Raw genomic sequence first — 17,679 nt, 5'->3', positions numbered from 1 at the left:
GTCCCCGCCCCGCCTCTCTCCGCCCTCACTCCTGGCTCCGCCCCCTCATCGTGTTCACGGCGGGCCTATCACTCCAGGCCCTTCACCCGCGCCAAGGACTCACCGGTCCCGGCGTCCAGCAGTCCCACAGATGACGTTCATGTTCTCAAAGCGGATGCTGCTCACGCGCCCACTCTCCATGGCCCCGGGGAACTCGGCTTCCAGGGCCTCCAGCACCTCCACGTGGGTAAGGTCCTCTTCAGGCTGGGGATGTCGGGGACACCCGAGTTAAGTTCAGGTGCAAAAGTCCCCACCCTAGACCCCACCTGCAGAACCTGCCAGAGCGAGGAGGAAAGGAATTTTTCAGGTAGAAAAGCATCTGCTGCCATTCTAGGTCATTCTCAGAAAAACAGAATCAATCCTCACCAAGCCGATTTGCCAAAAGTCAATGAACAGTCGGCTAAATGATTCACCAGTTGGCCAACTTTGCCTATCTATTGAAAACTTTTCCAGCAACCTGCGTTGGATGGTGAGGTTTTGGCAGCCCTTGAAGATTTCCGCAAGGATTTAAGCTGTACATTTTTCCTTTTATAGTCACATTAGCATTTTAAGGACTGTTACTTTGTCAATAAATAGGGATCGTAGGGGAGGGTTTGACATCTTGTCAATCTATTTAACATTCAGAAAACACATTGATCACTAACGTTTCAGTCTCAGATTACCGTGTGGAGGGTGATACCATATGTCATATATAAAATTGCCAAGAAGCTACAATGAAATCAAGAAATTGGTCACCTCCAGGAAAGCAAGCCTTGGGTGTATATGTTGAGTGGCAGAGGTGGGGATGGGGTTGTTTCATGTTCAAAGACACAAAGAAGAGAAGCAATGGAGTGTGGATTGGCCTTGTCAACAAGAACGGTGATCCCTACGTCAGGGTAAAGTGACACAGATCAGCTGAGGGAACACTCGAAGGCTTGTGCCTGGCAAGCCTCATTTAATTCTCAAATTAAAGGGTGACACCTGAATAGCTACCTCTGCTGAAGCAGGAATGGCCACAGAAACCATACATGGCGTAACCACTTCGCTGAATCTGTCAAACACCTAAGCTTTTTTAAAATGAATTTCTGCACTATCTGTCCATTTTACAGATTTTCCTAGTAGACGGGTTAGCAGGATTCCCCCTGTCCTCTGTCTCCCTTCTCTCCGCCTCTCTCAACGATGGCCCCTTTGACAAATTCACAATTTATTTTCAGCCACTTATCCTGGTGCCAGGCCCTCAGCTGCTAAGCTGCAGAGCTTGGATTCAAGTCCTGTCCACCGCCCCAGCAGGGATCTGGGGTAACGGGCTTGGGGAGGGCCACTCACCGAGGTCTCCATGCACAGACAAAGCGGCTGAGCGGCAGGCGGCATGGGAAACTTCCGGATGCACGGGAGCTCTCGGTCCAGCGCCTCGTATTCTGCAATAACCTGACGCAGATACTGTTTCCTGGGAAAACAGCCAGCGGACAGGGACCTCCCAAGGTCAGAGGTCGATGCCCTCGCGCTTAGAGAAGCTGAGGTCAGAAATCACGGGGCCAAGGACCACTCACGAGGATTTGACAGATCTGCCCAGGCTCCGTGCCTGCATCTCCTCTGGGGTCTCTCGGTCCACAAGGAGCGCTCCTGGGGATGGAAAACCCAAGTACATCGGTTGCCCTGAGCACTCCTCACACCTTATTCTGCTTAAATGGCATCACCGAGTGACTGGCCATGCCACTCCCAGGATAGCTCCTCTGCCAGTTATTTGGCTGTTGTGTCTCAGCCCGATTCCACCTGCCCCACCCAGCTGTGGGATACCCCAGAGCTGGGACTCGCTACTAACCCCATTTCCCTTCTGACTTTTGGGGTCCCCTTAGACTCTGCCTAAAGGGGGCGCAAGAGGGAGACTGCAAAGCAGGAGGAAAAGGAAGGGACCTGCCCCTTTCTGCTTCCTGTTCCAGTCATCCCAGCCTGGCTCCTTCACCGCAGCAGTATCTGAATCCGGTCTGTGGTTTCTCCAACACCCTCAGAACTGCCCTCCTGATTGGAGCTTGATAACAGCTCTCAAATCTGAGCTCTTCTCCACAACCCCTTTGTCAGCTAATTGGTCTCTCTTATGGCCAACTGCTGGTTGTCCCACATAATCCATTTCCTCTTCCTCTTTGCGACCCTATGGACTATAGCCCGCCAGGCTCCTCTGCCCACGGAATTCTCCAGGCAAGAATACTGGAGTGGGTTGCCAGGCTTTCCGCCAGGGGATCTTCGCAACCAAGGGATCAAACCCACGTCTCGCGTCTCCTGCATTGGCAGCCAGGTTCTTTACCACTAGTGCCACCTGGGAAGCCCCAAGTCTTCTCTAGCAACATTTTACTCAGTCATTGATGTGTTACCATCTTCTCTATTCCAATTCAGTAGACTGTGTGGTGTACTGGTAAGTGTTTTCTCTCTCTCTCTCAGCGGGCACCAGTTTTCATGGTGTGGGTACTCCCACCCTGACTAATGTTATGGCACCCATGGTTTTAACAGGACTTCCCTTGTGGCTCAACTGGTAAAGAATCTTCCTGCAATGCGGGAGACATGGGTTCGATCCCTGGGTTGGGAAGATCCCCTGGAGAAGGGAAAGGCTACCTACTCCAGTATTCTGGCCTAGAGAATTTCATGGACTATAAAGTCCCTGGGATCACGAAGAGTCAGATATCGCTGAGCTACTTTCACTCATTCACTCGTGGTTTTAACAACCAGCTTGCAAACTTCCCCACTCAGATCTCGTGAGCTGGGACAGGCTGTCTCCAGCACACAGCTAGGTCCCAGCTCTACTCCTGGCGGTCTTTAGCGTCAGGCTGTCAAGACGGCTCAGCTTGTACCACAGTAAGCCCCCCTCTCTGGTCCTGGTCTTCCCACCTCCCATCTGTTTTAGCAGGGCAACTGGGGTGATCTTTTCCTCTCAGAGGCTCACAAATTTCCAGAGGCTTTCTCTTGCCTTCAGGATAAAGTCCTCCCCTGCTATGGGGACTCATTCCTCAATGTGTGGTCTGGGGGAGCCTCTCAGGGTCCCCTCCAGACCTACGGGATGAGAATCTGCATTTTAAACAGATCCCCTTTGAGAACCACCTGCCCTGCATCACGTATGGTCCCTCTGCTGAGCTCTCTGCATTTCTGTCTGGCTATCCTGGCCTCCCTTCCATCCTTCCAATGTAGTAATCTCCTCAAGTCCGTGCACGTAACAATAACTACATGTTTACAGTACCTTTTGCAAAGCCAAACACCTTTTAAAGTTCTTTCCATTGAATCTTCACAACAACTTCTGAGGTAGTGTAGTTTAACACTAAACTAGAGATGATGTATCAGTTCAGTTCAGTTCAGTCGCTCAGTCGTGTCCAACTCTTTGCGACCCCATGGAGTGCAGCACGCCAGGCTTCCCTGTCCATCATCAACTCCCAGAGCTTGCTCAAACTCATGTCCATAGAGTCAGTAAAGATGCCATCTAAGCATCTCATCCTGTCGTCCCCTTCTCCTGCCTTCAATCATTCCCAGGATCAGGGTCTTTTCAAATGAGTCAGTTCTTCACATCAGGATGTATAATGAACCTAAATGTTGCAATACCTAGCTTCAATCAATATCAATATTTTGCCAATCTTGTTTCATCTAGGCACTTCCGCACCACACAGAGAAGCACAGAGAAGTTAAGTGACTTTCCCAAGGTCACACAGCCCAAGCGATAGAATCATGATAAAAATTGAGCCATCTGGATCCAGAACATGTTCTCAATCCCCCAGTCTGCTGCTTCTCATCCCACTATTGTCTACACAACAGCTTCCTAACTTCTCAACCTCTCTGTCTCTCTCCTTCATTCATCCCATCAGAATAGCATTTTTTGCTACTGTTTCTTGGTTTGTTTTATAATTATTTATTTTGAGCTGTGCTGGCTCTTCATTGCTACATGGGTTTTTCTCTAGTTGCAGAGGGCATGGGCTACTTCCTAGTTGTGGTGTGCAGGCTTCTCACTGCAGTGGCTTTTCTTGTTGTGGATCATGGGCTCTAGCATGCAGGCTTCAATAGTTGCAGCACACAACCTCAGTAGTTGTGGCCCACAGGCTTAGTTGTCCCAGGGCATGTGGGATCTTCCCATGGGATCTCCCATGGGGAGCGAACCCATGACTCCTGCATTGGCAGATGGATTCTTTACCATTGAGCCACTAGGGAAGCTTCAGAATACCATTTTGAAATGTAGATCTGACCACATCACCACCTCCACCTTCCTCAAAACCCTCCCAGGACTTCTCATTGTCTTTGGGATAAATTAAGACCAAGACCACATAGGACCAGACCCTGCTGATGTCTCAAGCCTGATCAGACACCATCGACCTCCTCACTTGCTGCATTCCAGAAACATCACCTTTCTGGGACTTGAACTCTCCATGCCCCACTCCTGCCACAGGACCTTAACACATGCTGTAAATCCACGTGGTGCTCTCTTCCCCCTCACTTAGCTCATCACATCTCCTTGAGCATGTGAAGAGTTCCTGTCTTGAATGCATAACACCATGTATTGGCTGTCATCACAGCTGCATTTTTACATTTATTTCTATGAGTCTCTAATTATAATGTGAACAACATGAGGTCAGGGGCTTGTCTTCTGCTCTTGGCATCTAGCAAACCAGGCACCTTTATTGGATAAAGACTGAAGGGATATAATCATCAAATGCAATATATTGTCTTTGTTTGGATCTTAATTAAAACAAACCAACTGTAAAAAATGAGATTTTTTAATAATTCAGTTCAGTCACTCAGTCGTTGCGACCCCATGAATCGAAGCATGCCAGGCCTCCCTGTCCATCACCAACTCCCAGAGTTCACTCAAACTCACATCCATCGAGTCAGTGATGCCATCCAGCCATCTCATCCTCTGTCGTCCCCTTCTCCTCTTGCCCCCAATCCCTCCCAGCATCAGAGTTTTTTCCAATGAGTCAACTCTTCGCATGAGGTGGCCAAAGTACTGGAGTTTCAGCTTTAGCATCATTCCTTCCAAAGAAATCCCAGGGCTGATCTCCTTCAGAATGGACTGGTTAGATCTCCTTGCAGTCCAAGGGACTCTCAAGAGTCTTCTCCAACACCACAGTTCAAAAGCATCAATTCTTTGGTGCTCAGCTTTCTTCACAGTCCAACTCTCATATCCATACATGACCACTGGAAAAACCATAGCCTTGACTAGACGCACCCTTGTTGGCAAAGTAATATCTCTGCTTTTCAATATGCTATCAAAGTTGGTCATAACTTTTCTTCCAAGGAGTAAGCGTCTTTTAATTTCATGGCTGCAGTCACCATCTGCAGTGATTTTGGAGCCCCCGAAAATAAAATCTGACACTGTTTCCGCTGTTTCCCCATCTATTTCCCATAAAGTGATGGGACCAGATGCCATGATCTTCACTTTCTGAATGTTGAGTTTTAAGCCAACGTTTTCACTCTCCTCTTTCACCTTCATCAAGATGCTTTTTAGTTTCTCTTCACTTTCTGCCATAAGGGTGGTGTCATCTGCATATCTGAGGTTATTGATATTTCTCCCAGAAATCTTGATTCCAGCTTGTGCTTCTTCCAGCCCAGTGTTTCTCATGATGTACTCTGCATATAAGTTAAATAAGCAGGGTGACAATATACAGCCTTGATGTACTCCTTTTCCTATTTGGAACCAGTCTGTTGTTCCATATCCAGTTCTAACTGTTGCTTCCTGATCTGACCTTTAATAATTAGGGAAATTCAAATATATACTAGATTAGATGATATTCAAGAAAAATTTATGAATTTTTGCTGGTTGTAATTAATGGCATGGTAGGTCTGTTTTCTAAAACTTGTTTTAAAACAAATTTGTCCTATTGAATGTCCCCCAAAAAAGTGTGTGTGTGGGTGCCTAGGTGCAACAAGATTAGCAAAATATTGATAGTTATTGAAGTTAGGTATTGGAATGTGTGGATTTACTAAACATTTTCTCTATTTTTGTGAATGTTTGAATTTTTCCATAGTAGAGAAAAATCTTTTAAATTCCTATCACGGATAGAAATAAAATTATATGCCCTGGAAAAGTGTGTGAAATGACTTGGAAAATGACTCTAGCAACATCAAAGTGATATGTTTAAAATGTGAATAAAACTGTTTCTTATGAAATGTGGCATTAGAAATAAAGATTCCTAAATTACAACCATGATTTTAATATATTTGTTTCAATGTATATGCATAACTTAATACAGGTATACATTTATAAATGAGTACTTATTGAATAATTGAGTAAACATAATACATTCAAACATCAACAGACACCTCCAAGGCCTCCTGTGTGCTCTGAAGGATGATGCAGACAAAGAGATTAATGAAACCTCCACCCTGCCCTCCAAGAGCTTTTGGTCTGGTGGGGAAAGCAGTCACTGTAAAGTGCAGTACTTGCTACAGTGGAGGTGTCAAAGGTGGACAGTCTGGGCACAATCAAGGAAGGCTCCTTGGAGGAGGTGATGTCTACCATGAGACTTAAGGGATACAAGAGGAGTTTGCCAAATAAAGAAATGGCAGAGACCCTCCTCATTAAAAAAAAAAAAAAAGAAGAAGAAGAAAGAAAGAAATTGCAAAGAAAGGGATATTTTATGCAGAGGCATCACAGGGTGTGTGGGTGGAGGACTAAGGTCTTTAAGCAAAAGAGAATATTCCCAGAATTCTCTTCAGGCCCAAAGCTAAGGAGTACTTATTGCAATTGTAGGTTATTAATTATTTGTGAGATAACATGTGTCATGTCTGCCTTCCTTGCATGAGAACAGGCTGGATCATTTCATTCACTACTACAGGCAAACCACTTGGGACCCACAGGCTTTCTAATGGCCTAAGCCAAAATTTGCAACCTGGCAAGCTAAAAATGTTACTGGCTCCAAAATACCACAAAGAAAATAGAAAAACTGAAATGAACAAATATTGATCTACAAAATGGGCCAACTGGTCAACTCAATGCCACTCAAATTTTTCTGGAGCTATACATAAAGTTTTGATGCTTTTGAACTGTTGGAGTTCTGTTGGTGTTGGAGAAGATTCTTGAGAGTCCATTGAACTGCAAGGAGATCCAACCAATCAGTCCTAAAGGAAATTAGTCCTGAATTATTCATTGGAAGGACTGATGCTGAAGCTGAAGCTCCTTTAGCCACTTGATGCAAATAACTGACTCTTTGGAAAAGACCCTTATACTGGGAAAGATTAAAGGCAGGAGGAGAAGGTGATGATAGAGGATGGGATGGTTGGATGGCATTACCAACTGACTAAACATGAATTTGAGCAAACTCTAGGCTATCATGAAGGTCGGGGAAGCCTGGTGTGCTGCAGTCCATGGGGTGGCAAAGAGTCGGACATGACTGAAGCAAACTAGCACAGCAGGGAGAAAACGCTTGAGAGTCCCTTGGACTGCAAAGAGATCAAACCAAGTCAATCATAAAGGAAACCACCCCTGAATATTCATTGGAAGGACTGATGCTGAAGCTGATACTCCAATACTTTGGCCACCTGATGCAAAGAACTAACTCCTTGGAAAGGCCCTGATGCTAGGAAAGATTGAAGGCAGGGGCAGAAGGGGATGACAGAGGATGAGATGGTTGAATGTCATCACCAACTCGATGAACATGAGTTTGCGAAAGCTCTGGGTGTTGCTGATGGACAGGGAAGCCTGGCATGCTGCAGTCCATGGGGTCACAAAGAGTCAGACATGACTGAGTGACTGAACTGAATTGATACATAAAGTATACTTATCAGGTGGGTGCCTCAGTCTAGGTTAGAGATGATGTGGGGTGGGGAGGTCTCCAAACAAAAGAGGTTTTCAAAGGCACTAACAGAGACTGGAGGACAGAGAAACTGTCCATTCTGCCACTAGAGCATTTACTGTGCCTAGCCTAGCACCTGGCATAGAGTAGGTGCTTACAGCCAGCACCCAGAAGGGAGACCCTGTCAATGATTTCCATCCTTATCCCTCACTTGAGGAGTGTCCATTCCCCACCCGTGGGAGAGATGGGGAGGGAACCAGGTGAGGCTCACCAATCCCCAGGATCCTCAGAAATATCTCATCCAGTGTAAACCAATGCCTTCGACCCCTACTGCTCATCATAATTACCTGGCAAGCAGTTAAAAACTATAGATGCTAGGGCCCCATTCCTAGAGATCCTGGTTAATTGGAATCTGAAGTAGGATTAGATATAAATTCTTTAAAAACTTTCTCCCACCTGATGCATAGACCCAATGACTAAAATAATTATAATAATTTCATTCTTTTTGCCAGGCATTGAGACAAGAGTGAGTGGGTGCTTAGTGCCGGCCAATGAGATGTGAGGAGAGATTATTTGGAATTCTTAAGATTAAAACCTTTGGAAGTGATGCCTGGAACTTTGGCAGCCATTTGGTGACCATGAGGTATGCAAGCTAGTATGCAAAAGAAATATATCCCAGACTAAAAAGCAGGGAAACAGAAATCAGCTTCTCAATAACATTCACTGAGCTGCTGATCCACCCAAACACAAACCCTGCTCCATCTATAGGCTTCTTTTACAGTGAGATAATGTCTTTCCTATTCTTTATACTGGGCTTTCCACATCGCTCAGTGGTAAAGAATCTGCCTGCCAAGCAGGAGACGTGGGCTTGATCCCTGGGCTGGGAAGATCCCCTGGAGAAGGAAATGGGAACCCACTTCAGTATCCTTGCCTGGGAAATCCCACGGATAGAGGAGGCTGGTGAGCTACAGTTCATGGGGTCGCAAAGAGCCAGGCACAACTTAGCAACTGAACAACAAGAATTCTTTATACTGCCTTAAGTCCAATTCTGTATTACCTGCTAGCCAAATGAATTGTCACCAAGATATTACTTTAGAAATGTTCAATGAGAAAATGAATGAATGAATGAGCTGTGCTAAAGTAGAGCGGAAATAGGCAGCCCTGGAAGATGAGCCTGACAGCTGGCGCAGGCTACATAGGGCCTCAAACACTGGATTGAGGGGCTGGTGCCGTATCCTGGGAGTGATGGGGAACATGGAAGAGCTGCGAGTAAGGGAGAAAAAGGGTTAGTGTTGGGTGTCAGAAAGTTTTCTCTGGAGCTACGTAGGGGATGGGCGGGAGGGAAGAAACTGGAGGCGAGGGAGTTAGGTGGAGAAAGGGTCCATTGGAAGAGGACAAGCCCTGACCTGGGTATGTGGGTATGGGACAGAGAGAATGAGAACGAAGACAGGGTTAGGGACTGATGGCAGTGGGAGGGAACGGGAGTCGGCGGAACAATGCCTGGGGTCTGGATTGGGTTGGTCGTAGGGGGGAAGCAGGGAGAAGGAGTAGCTTCAGGAGAAGATGCTAAGTCTGGTGGTGGAGACAAAAAGTGTGTGAGGGACCAGGGCAGGGAGTCTCTAGGGGCTCATGGCCTCCAGAAGACTTGTTAAGGCCCCAGAGACTCATGGGAAATGTAGTTCCGGGTCCAGACCATTGGCCAGGGATCTGCAAAGGCTCACGGGAAATGGCGGTTTGCGGTCTTAAAGGGTACTGCCTAGTGGGCACAAGATGTTAGGGGTAGCTCTCTCTTTGAAAGGCCAGTAAGTCACTCGCGGCCACGCCGCAAGGCAGGCTGTGACACAATGCTCGGATGAAGGCCCTCCACCCCCACGCTTGCGTACAAACGCACAGAGAGTTACCTGCGTCCCTGTGCATGCCGGGGTTGCCCATGGCGGAGGAGCACAGGGGCTCCACCTCCTGTTGCATCCTGGGAAGGCGGGTGAGGGTTGTCTCAGGAGGACGGGGAGAAGCGCTCTGACTGGGCCACCCGCCCCAGCTCTGTCTCCCCGCTGCTTCCTCCCTCTTGTTCTTGAAGCCCCGGGGGAAAAATGTGGACGGCTGCGTCCACATAGGCATCTGGTTTCCTTTCATCTCTGGGACCCGCTGTGTGTCCCAGTTCCTTCTTTCCCAGCTTCCTTTTTCTTCCTCAACGTCTCCCGGTCTCCTCGAGCCTCTTTCCCCACTCCTGTCACTCGCACTGTCTTCCTCATCTGCTCCCCACGTCTCTGTCCCCCTCCCTTCCTCCCTCTTTCCCCATTTCTTTATCCTGACTTCTCCCTGTCGCTCTCCCCATCTCTCCTCTACTCTTTCCCTCGTTTTCTCTGCCCTCTTTCTCCCCACATCTCTCCCCTTCCCTTGTTCCATCTCCCCAGTCTCCTCCATCAGTTTACCCAACATCGCCCCATCCCCCCATCCCTCTCTGTCTTCATTGTTTTCTGGCTCTCTCTAACCCTATCACCCCTTCTCTGTCTCCCTACCTCTCTCCCCATCTCTCCCAGTCTCCCTTTTCCCTCTTTCCCCATCTCTCTGCTCTCATAGCTGCCTCTGTCGGGCCCCTTGTCCTCCCCTCCTCTGTCATCCCTTTTCTGTTCCCACTTGCCCTCCGCTCATCCCTGTTTCACGCAGGAACTGCTTAGATACAGGCGAGATTCAAACAGAAACTTGGTTCTATATAGGGGAGGGAAAGGTGAGCAGGGGGCCTGGTTGCCATGGTACCTCCAGTGGATGGGGGAGGGGCTGGGAGTGAAGGAGTTTAGCCACAGAGGTGCCCACAGGGCATCTCCTCTTTGTGTCTGCCGAGCTCTCAGCAGGGGAGAGAAGCCCAGACTTTTCCCCTTCTTTTGTCTTTCTCAGTCTGTCTCTGCTTCTCTCCACTTCAACTGGTCGTTGCCTTAACTGTCGGTTATTCCTGCTTGATAAGCATTGGTTCTCTGCTTTTTAGCAGTAGCACCTCGATTTTCTGAGTCACTAATATTTGTGGTGTTGGAGAAGACTCTTGAGAATCACTTGGGCTGCAAGGAGATCAAACCAGCCAATCCTAAAGGAAATCAGTCCTGAATATTCATTGGGAGGACTGATGCTGAAGCTGAAACTCCAATACTTTGGCCACCTGATTCGAAGGACTGACTCATTTGAAAAGACCCTGATGCTGGGAAAGATTGAAGGCAGGAGTGTTGTAGCCACGCGTTCCAGGAAACAAACTCATGCAGAAAGACGATGCAGATAGTGAAGTGCAGTTTATTACACCGGCGGGCCCAAGGCAGTCTCCTCTTAGCCAAGGACCCCAACCAGTTTTTGTGAAAACCTTATGTACCCTAAGTGTAAGTGCCCAAACCCACCTCCCCAAATTCCCTGAAACTAGTCTGAACAAAGGAAGGGAAAGATACAATCAAAGTTAACCCGTGATTCATATGCCTTAAGCCTAGGTAGTTAACAGTGGACAATTATCAATAGGCCTGTGGTCATACCCCAATAAGCATAATATAATTTATGATTCTATTTGGTTACACAGATAATTAGGGTATTCTTTTAGGCAATGGAGAGTCTAGGTATGAGCCCTGGGGTTCTTCCATCCAGGAGGTCTGGTTTTCCAGTTGGTATGTCGTTTCCATAGATACTGGGCATATAGCTCAAAGTCCACAGTCCGACCCAAGATGGAGTCCTGCTTTCAAGATAGAGCCTGTTCTGTCTGTTTCCTCCTACAAGAGGAGAGGGGGACGACAGAGGATGAGATGCTTTGATGGCATCACCAACTCTATGGATATGAGTTTGAGTAAGCTCCAGGAGTTGGTGATGGACAGGGAAGCCTGGCATGCTGCAGTCCATGGAGGCGCAAAGAGTTGGACACGACTGAGGGACTGATGCCTGGAGAATCCCAAGGACAGGGGAGCCTGGTGGGCTGCCATCTATGGGGTCGCACAGAGTCGGACACGACTGAAGTGATTTAGCAGCAGCAGCAGCAGCAGCAGAGCAACTGAACTAAACTGAGCCTGAAAAGCAATCTAGGATAGTCAACCTTGGACTTTTGCTAGATCCATTATACAACAGGGTCTTTCTTTTTCCAGTGAGGTTAAGAGGCTGGCTGAAGCCTAGGTTTGAGCTGCTGGGGACCACCACATTGCCATATGGGGAGAGAGCCTGCCTGAATGCAAAGACAACAGGAGGAAAGCAGAAACCAAAGATACAAACAGTCAGATTCCTGATGATGTTTGAGGCACCTAGATCTAGCTGTGCCTGAAGCCATCACTCACTCAATTAATTCCGTGTTATTGCTTAGGTTATTTGAGTTTCTGTTATTGGTAATTACAACAGTCCAGACTTCAGTGGACTCATTTCCAGACCCAGTTCCTTTGCAGCCCAGACTCCCTCTCAGCATCCTTATGTCTTTTTCTCTCCCATCAGACAGTCCTTTACTTCCAGTTGCCAAGTTCATCCCTATAGGAGAGGACACATTTTTCATTCTAATGGCCACAGGCACACCCAGCCTGCACAGCCCATCAGTCTCCAAACTCTATCCCTTCTGCTTCCTGATTCTGCTCTTTCTTCTTTTCATTCCCACAGCCCAATACCCACTCTGGTTTCAAGGTCCTTTCCTGCCTGGACCCTCTCCCTGCAGACTCCTTCTTGCCTTCACATCCTCCAGTCTCTTCCCCACAAGGTTTCTAGAGGGGTCTTTTGGCACTCAGAGCTGTCCCTTCCCCTGTACTCAGCCCTCCCATGGGTCCTCAGCACCTTGGACAACGTTTCAGTCAGGCATTTGACAGATACATGATCTCTGGTCCCAGCTTCCTCTCTCACCTTGTACCTTCAAAACACTCCTCAGCCACCTTTTACTAATTACTTTATTTCATTAATCCCTCACCTCTATCTCCACTCTCCACATGCTGCCTTTTCCTGGTGCCCAAATGCCCTCATCCTTCCAAAAGAAGCTCAAGTGCACCCTCCTCCAGGAAGCCTTCTCTGACTCCTCCTATCAGTTGTGTTTTCTGTCTCCTCTCTGTGCACATTCTTTATCTGCTTCCCCACCGCCACCCACCCACCCCAGGCCTCTGAACACGGTGCACTCTGCCTGTCTTGCTCGGGGATTTGGGTCTTTTTATGCCTTCCACTCCAAACCATCCTGACTCCTCTCTGGTTCTCCTGCATCAGGAAAGTGTGGAACGTGACTGTTGAATGAATGAATGAGTGACGATTCCCCTCTATTACTGTGACCTGCACTCAGCAACCCCCAAGCTCACGGACCTCTCCCTGTTGGTCCACATGACGTAACAGAATGAAGAAGTGAGTATGGACTCTGGAGTCAAACAGACTAGCATCAAATGCCATGTCCAGGCTGTGCAACCTTGGGCAAATGTCTTCTCCTCTTAGAGCCTTTGTTTCCTCCTCTCTTGCTAATAATGCTGCCTTGACGGGCTAAGCAAGATACAGCAAAGCCCCCACATGTGAGCCAGACACAAAAGAGACACTCAGTTGAAGCTTGCTCCCTTTTCCAGTTCTTATCTCAGCCTCAGGCTTTAGCTGCCTCTTCTGGGGCTCTCTCTTTCTTCTCTCTTTGGATGTCTCTCTCTGCATCTCTGGGTGTCTGTCTCTCTCTTCTTCCCTCTGACATCTGGGTCTCTTAAATTCCCATCTCTCCATGTCTTCATTTTTCTCTGTGATTTGTTCTTCTTTTCTCCCTAGCTGTCTGTCTCTGGAACCCTGCCTCATCCATCTCTCTGTGTGCCTGAATTTGAATTGCTCTGTCACGTGTCTCTGACTTTCTTTGTCTGCCTCCCATTCTCTGGGTCTCTGTACCTTTCTGTGTCTCTCTGTCTCTGTCTTTGTGTCTCTCTCTGTCTCCATTGCTTTATTTGCCATCTCTCTGTTTCTATCTCTCTACCTCCTTCCCTGTGTTTCTGCCTTAGCCCCACCTGTCTGCCACTGGCACTCACCCCACCTCTCTAGGTTCATCTCTGTCCCACTCCCTGGCCTGGCGTGCAGCCTGGGACACAAATCCCTGAATCAGCATTTTCTTTCTATTCCAGAAATTATGTCAGCGCCGCAGCAGGGGTGGGGCTGGTTGTAGCTCTGGTTAGAGGGTTTGCCTTCCTGGACCCTTGTCCACACAGGCCCTGGCCAGCACAGTCTACCTCCGTTCTCATTGCTGGTTCTCCCATGGGAGCACCAGGAGAAATGGTGAGCCTGTGTTTACATACACTGTGCATGTCTCTGGGCGTGTGTGTCTGCATTTGTCTGCAGGCACTTTATGTGTGGGTCTGTAGGTACTTTGCAAACTCATCCGTTCACTCATGCGTGCATCTATCCATCCACCCATGTAATGATCCACTCATTCACCCACTCAGCTATCCATCCGTTCATCCAACCATCCATTCATCCATCCATCCATCCACCCATCCATCCACCTATCCACTGATCCATCCATTCACCCATCCAACTCATAAATACATACATGCGAGTGTGTGGGCTCAGTTGTGTCTGACTCTTTGCGACCCCATGAACTGTAGCCTGCCAGGCTCCTCTGTCCATGGAATTTTCTAGGCAAGAATACTGGAGTACTGCATTGCCATTTCCTACTCCAGGGGATATACCTCACCCAGGGATCGAACCCGCGTCTCTAGCGCCTCCTGCACTGGCAAGTGGATCCTTTATCACTATGCCACCTGGAAAGTCCATATACATACGTACACTTCTCTGTTTATCCATCCACTCGTTCATTCATTCAGCCAGCCAGTATTTATTGAGTGCCTACTGCGTGCGAGGCACTGTGTCAGGCAGCAAGGACAGAGCAGTAAACAAAAGGGCTCCCCCCGTGGAGCTTATGTGCTCATCAGCCCTCCTCCCTGTGCCAAGCTTCCTCCTCCCAGGCTTTGCACAGACTGAGTCCTCTCCCCGGAGGAGTCCTCTCCCCTCCCTCATCTTCACCCGGTTTATGCCAACTCAAATATCACTTGCTCAGAGAAGTCTTCTGTGACCTCCTTCTCAGACACAGCACCCTGGACTTCCCTTCATTAACGCTGATCCTCAGACGGAGTTATTTAATGACCATCTGTCTCCACCACTAGACCATGAGCCTTTCCAAGGCTGGGCTTCTCATCTTCTTTGTTCCCAGTCAAATCCTTAGTGCCTAGAACAGTGCCTGGCGCTCAGTAGATGCTCGGTATCTGCCAAATAGCTGCGTGGACTGAATTGAATGGATGTCTCTCTGTCTCCTGTTTCCCTGTCCAGTGCTCTGCACTCTTCTACATCCCCAGTGGTGATAACAGGCAAGGTTCTCAAACTTCCTAGATGCAAACAATGTAGTGGCTGTAAGCAGGGAGTCTAGAGTCAGACCACGTGGCTTTGAATCAACTCTGACACCTCCCAGCTGTGTGACCTTGGGCAGCGCACTTTCCCTCTCTGAGCCTCAATTTCCACACTTGTAAAATGACATTAAACAGTCCATGAGCAGGGATTTCCTCCTGGTGATCCAGGGGTAAAGAATTCGCCCTGCTAGTGGGTTGGATCCCTGGTTCTCGAATGAGGATCCCACATGCTGCAGAGCTACAGTGCCCACATATCACAGCTAGCACACATCACATGCGCTGCATTGAAAGATCCCCTGTGCCAAAATAGATAAATAAGCCAAGAAAAAAAGACTCCATGAGCCAATGCATGTAATTACTAATTACGACAACAGTAAACATTAACCATTTTCTCCGAATCGCTGGTGAATTTAATCCTTAAAATAACCTAATGAGGTGGAATCTGGGTTTAAAAAAAGATCGCCCTCCCAATAAGAAAAAGGAAAAAAAAAGATTACCCTTACTTATAGATGGGGAAATGGAGGCACCAAGAATGGAAGTCATTCACCCAAGGCCACAAATGATGGGAGAGCAGGGCTCGGGTTTGAACCCATGCTCCCCACTCCCAAAGTCACACAGTCAATGCACTGCAGCTGTTCCTTGATGCCTGACGGCCTCTTTGGGAACACATCATGGGGTCTGGCAAGCCCACCTGCGTACACAACTCTGATTGTGTGCATTACTGCATGCTGCTGTGTGTCTCTCCCTGCCTGTGGACCCCGGGTGGAGGTCTGGCTGTGAGAGTGGTATTTGGGGCACGTGTACCTCCATGCACATGTCTGCGGATGCACCTCCTCCCATGCAAGCTTTCTTGGGTGCAAATGTAGGTCCGTCTGGGAGAAAGCAAGGAGCACTGAGGATAGAATTTGGAGTGAACTCCAAAGGCAATTCTGGGGGATTCAGCAGTATGATTTGTTTTTGTTCAGCCGCTCAATCATGTCCGACTCTTTGCGACCCCATGGACTGCAGCACGCGAGGCTTCCCTGTCCTTCACCATGTCCCAAAGTTTGCTCAAACTCATGAATCGGTGATGCCATCCAACCATCTCATCCTCTGTTGCCCCCTTCTCCTCCTGCCCTCAATCTTTCCCAGCATCAGGGTCTTTTCCAATGAGTCGGCTCTTCTCATCAGGTGGCCAGAGTATTGCAGCTTCAGTGTTAGTCCTTCCAGTAAATATTCAGGGTTGATTTCTTTTAGGATTGACTGGTTGGATCTCCTTGCTGTCCAAGGGACTCTCAAGAGGCTTCTCCAGCACCACAGTTCGAAAGCACCAATTCTTGGGCTCTCAACCTTCATTATGGTCCAGCTCTCACATCTGTACATGACTACTGGAAAAACTTTGGCTAGACGGACCTTTGTTGGCAAAGTGATATCTCTGCTTTTTAATACACTGTCTAGGTTTGTCATAGATTTTCTTCCAAGGAGCAAGCATCTTTTAATCAGCAGTATGATGGTAGCTGCAAAATGTATACATAGGCAGCAATTGGGGGAGGTGGGGTCGTCTAATTAAAGGGAGACGTGCCTCGGAGACATGGCTTAAAGTGTTTGCAATTTTTCACTTAGAGATTATATTTATATGGGTGTCACTGGGAGGCAGGGGGCAGCACTGAGAAAGACTGGGAGGAGCCCCCCAAGTCACCCCTGTGGGCTGCACCCAGAGTAGGTAGTTCTGGACCTTCCTCAAGGGATTTCACCTCTGTGGGCCTCAGTTGTCTCCTCTGTGAAATGGAAATAACATAATTGACCCCCACCTGATAGGGCCAAAGTGAAGATTAACTCAGAGAATGCTTTCAAAGCATTTAACCCCGGTGCAATTGTCATTCATTGCTGCTTTGAAAAAATATTCATTAAGCACCTCGTTGATGCAAATTCTCTCTATATACTGACTGGCTTTTCAAATCTCTGGGTCCCTTAGGAAACGGGTCTTTTGTCTGTATTTTGGTGATGAGGAAACTGGAACTCAGAGCAAACAGGGCAAGGTCAAAAAGGTAGGAGCAGACCCAGGAAGAATTCGAGTCCAGGTCCTTGCTTCCCTCCACAGCGGGCTCTGAGTCCCTGCCTCCTCTCCCAGCACCAGCCCTCAGAGCCCCTCCGCTGGGAGGACTGGAAGTCCTCTCCCGCGGAAAACTGAGGTGGGGAGTCGGGAGTCCTGCGTCCCCGAGGGAGGAGGGAGCAGGAGAGGTGGATTCCTGCATCTGAGAATGGAGGGGGTTGGGAGCTCGGTACCCGGGGTCCTTGGAGAAGAGATGACCGGGGTCCCTGACTTCTCTAGGAGAGGAGGGACTGGGGGCTGGAGCCCTTGGATCCTGGGGGGAGCAGAGGGTCCTGATCTCCGGTCTCTGTCTCCTCGGCGGTGGAAGTGCGCTGCGTCTCAGACGCCTCGGTCCGGGGAAAGCGCCCTCCTTCCTCTCTGCGGCCGCGCGATTTCGGCTAGAAAGCCGCAGGTTGGAAGGGGAAGAAGGAGGGGGTGAGAGGGGAGGAGCCGAGGACCTGCGACAGGGGCGGGGGGAGGAGCC

At 48.5% G+C, this 17,679-nt stretch overlaps 1 protein-coding gene across 1 annotated transcript in view; it reads right to left on the bottom strand.

The window, feature by feature from the left end:
• LOC104995691 (chromosome unknown open reading frame, human C19orf81) overlaps window positions 1-9,749 on the bottom strand; it is an 11,313-nt gene extending 1,564 nt beyond the window's left edge. Inside the window, exons 1-4 of the mRNA XM_010849661.1 lie at window positions 9,683-9,749; window positions 1,569-1,641; window positions 1,345-1,465; window positions 104-243 (exon numbers count right to left, since the gene is read on the bottom strand). Coding sequence (XP_010847963.1) covers window positions 104-243; window positions 1,345-1,465; window positions 1,569-1,641; window positions 9,683-9,749 — 401 coding nt within the window. The remainder of the gene's footprint in view (window positions 1-103; window positions 244-1,344; window positions 1,466-1,568; window positions 1,642-9,682) is intronic.
• Window positions 9,750-17,679: the final 7,930 nt, after the last annotated feature.

Source organism: Bison bison, unplaced genomic scaffold (genome assembly GCF_000754665.1).
Source record: "Bison bison bison isolate TAMUID 2011002044 unplaced genomic scaffold, Bison_UMD1.0 scf7180017864285, whole genome shotgun sequence".
In the NCBI taxonomy this organism is placed as follows: domain Eukaryota; kingdom Metazoa; phylum Chordata; class Mammalia; order Artiodactyla; family Bovidae; genus Bison; species Bison bison.
This window is presented reverse-complemented; position numbering and strand designations above follow the sequence as displayed.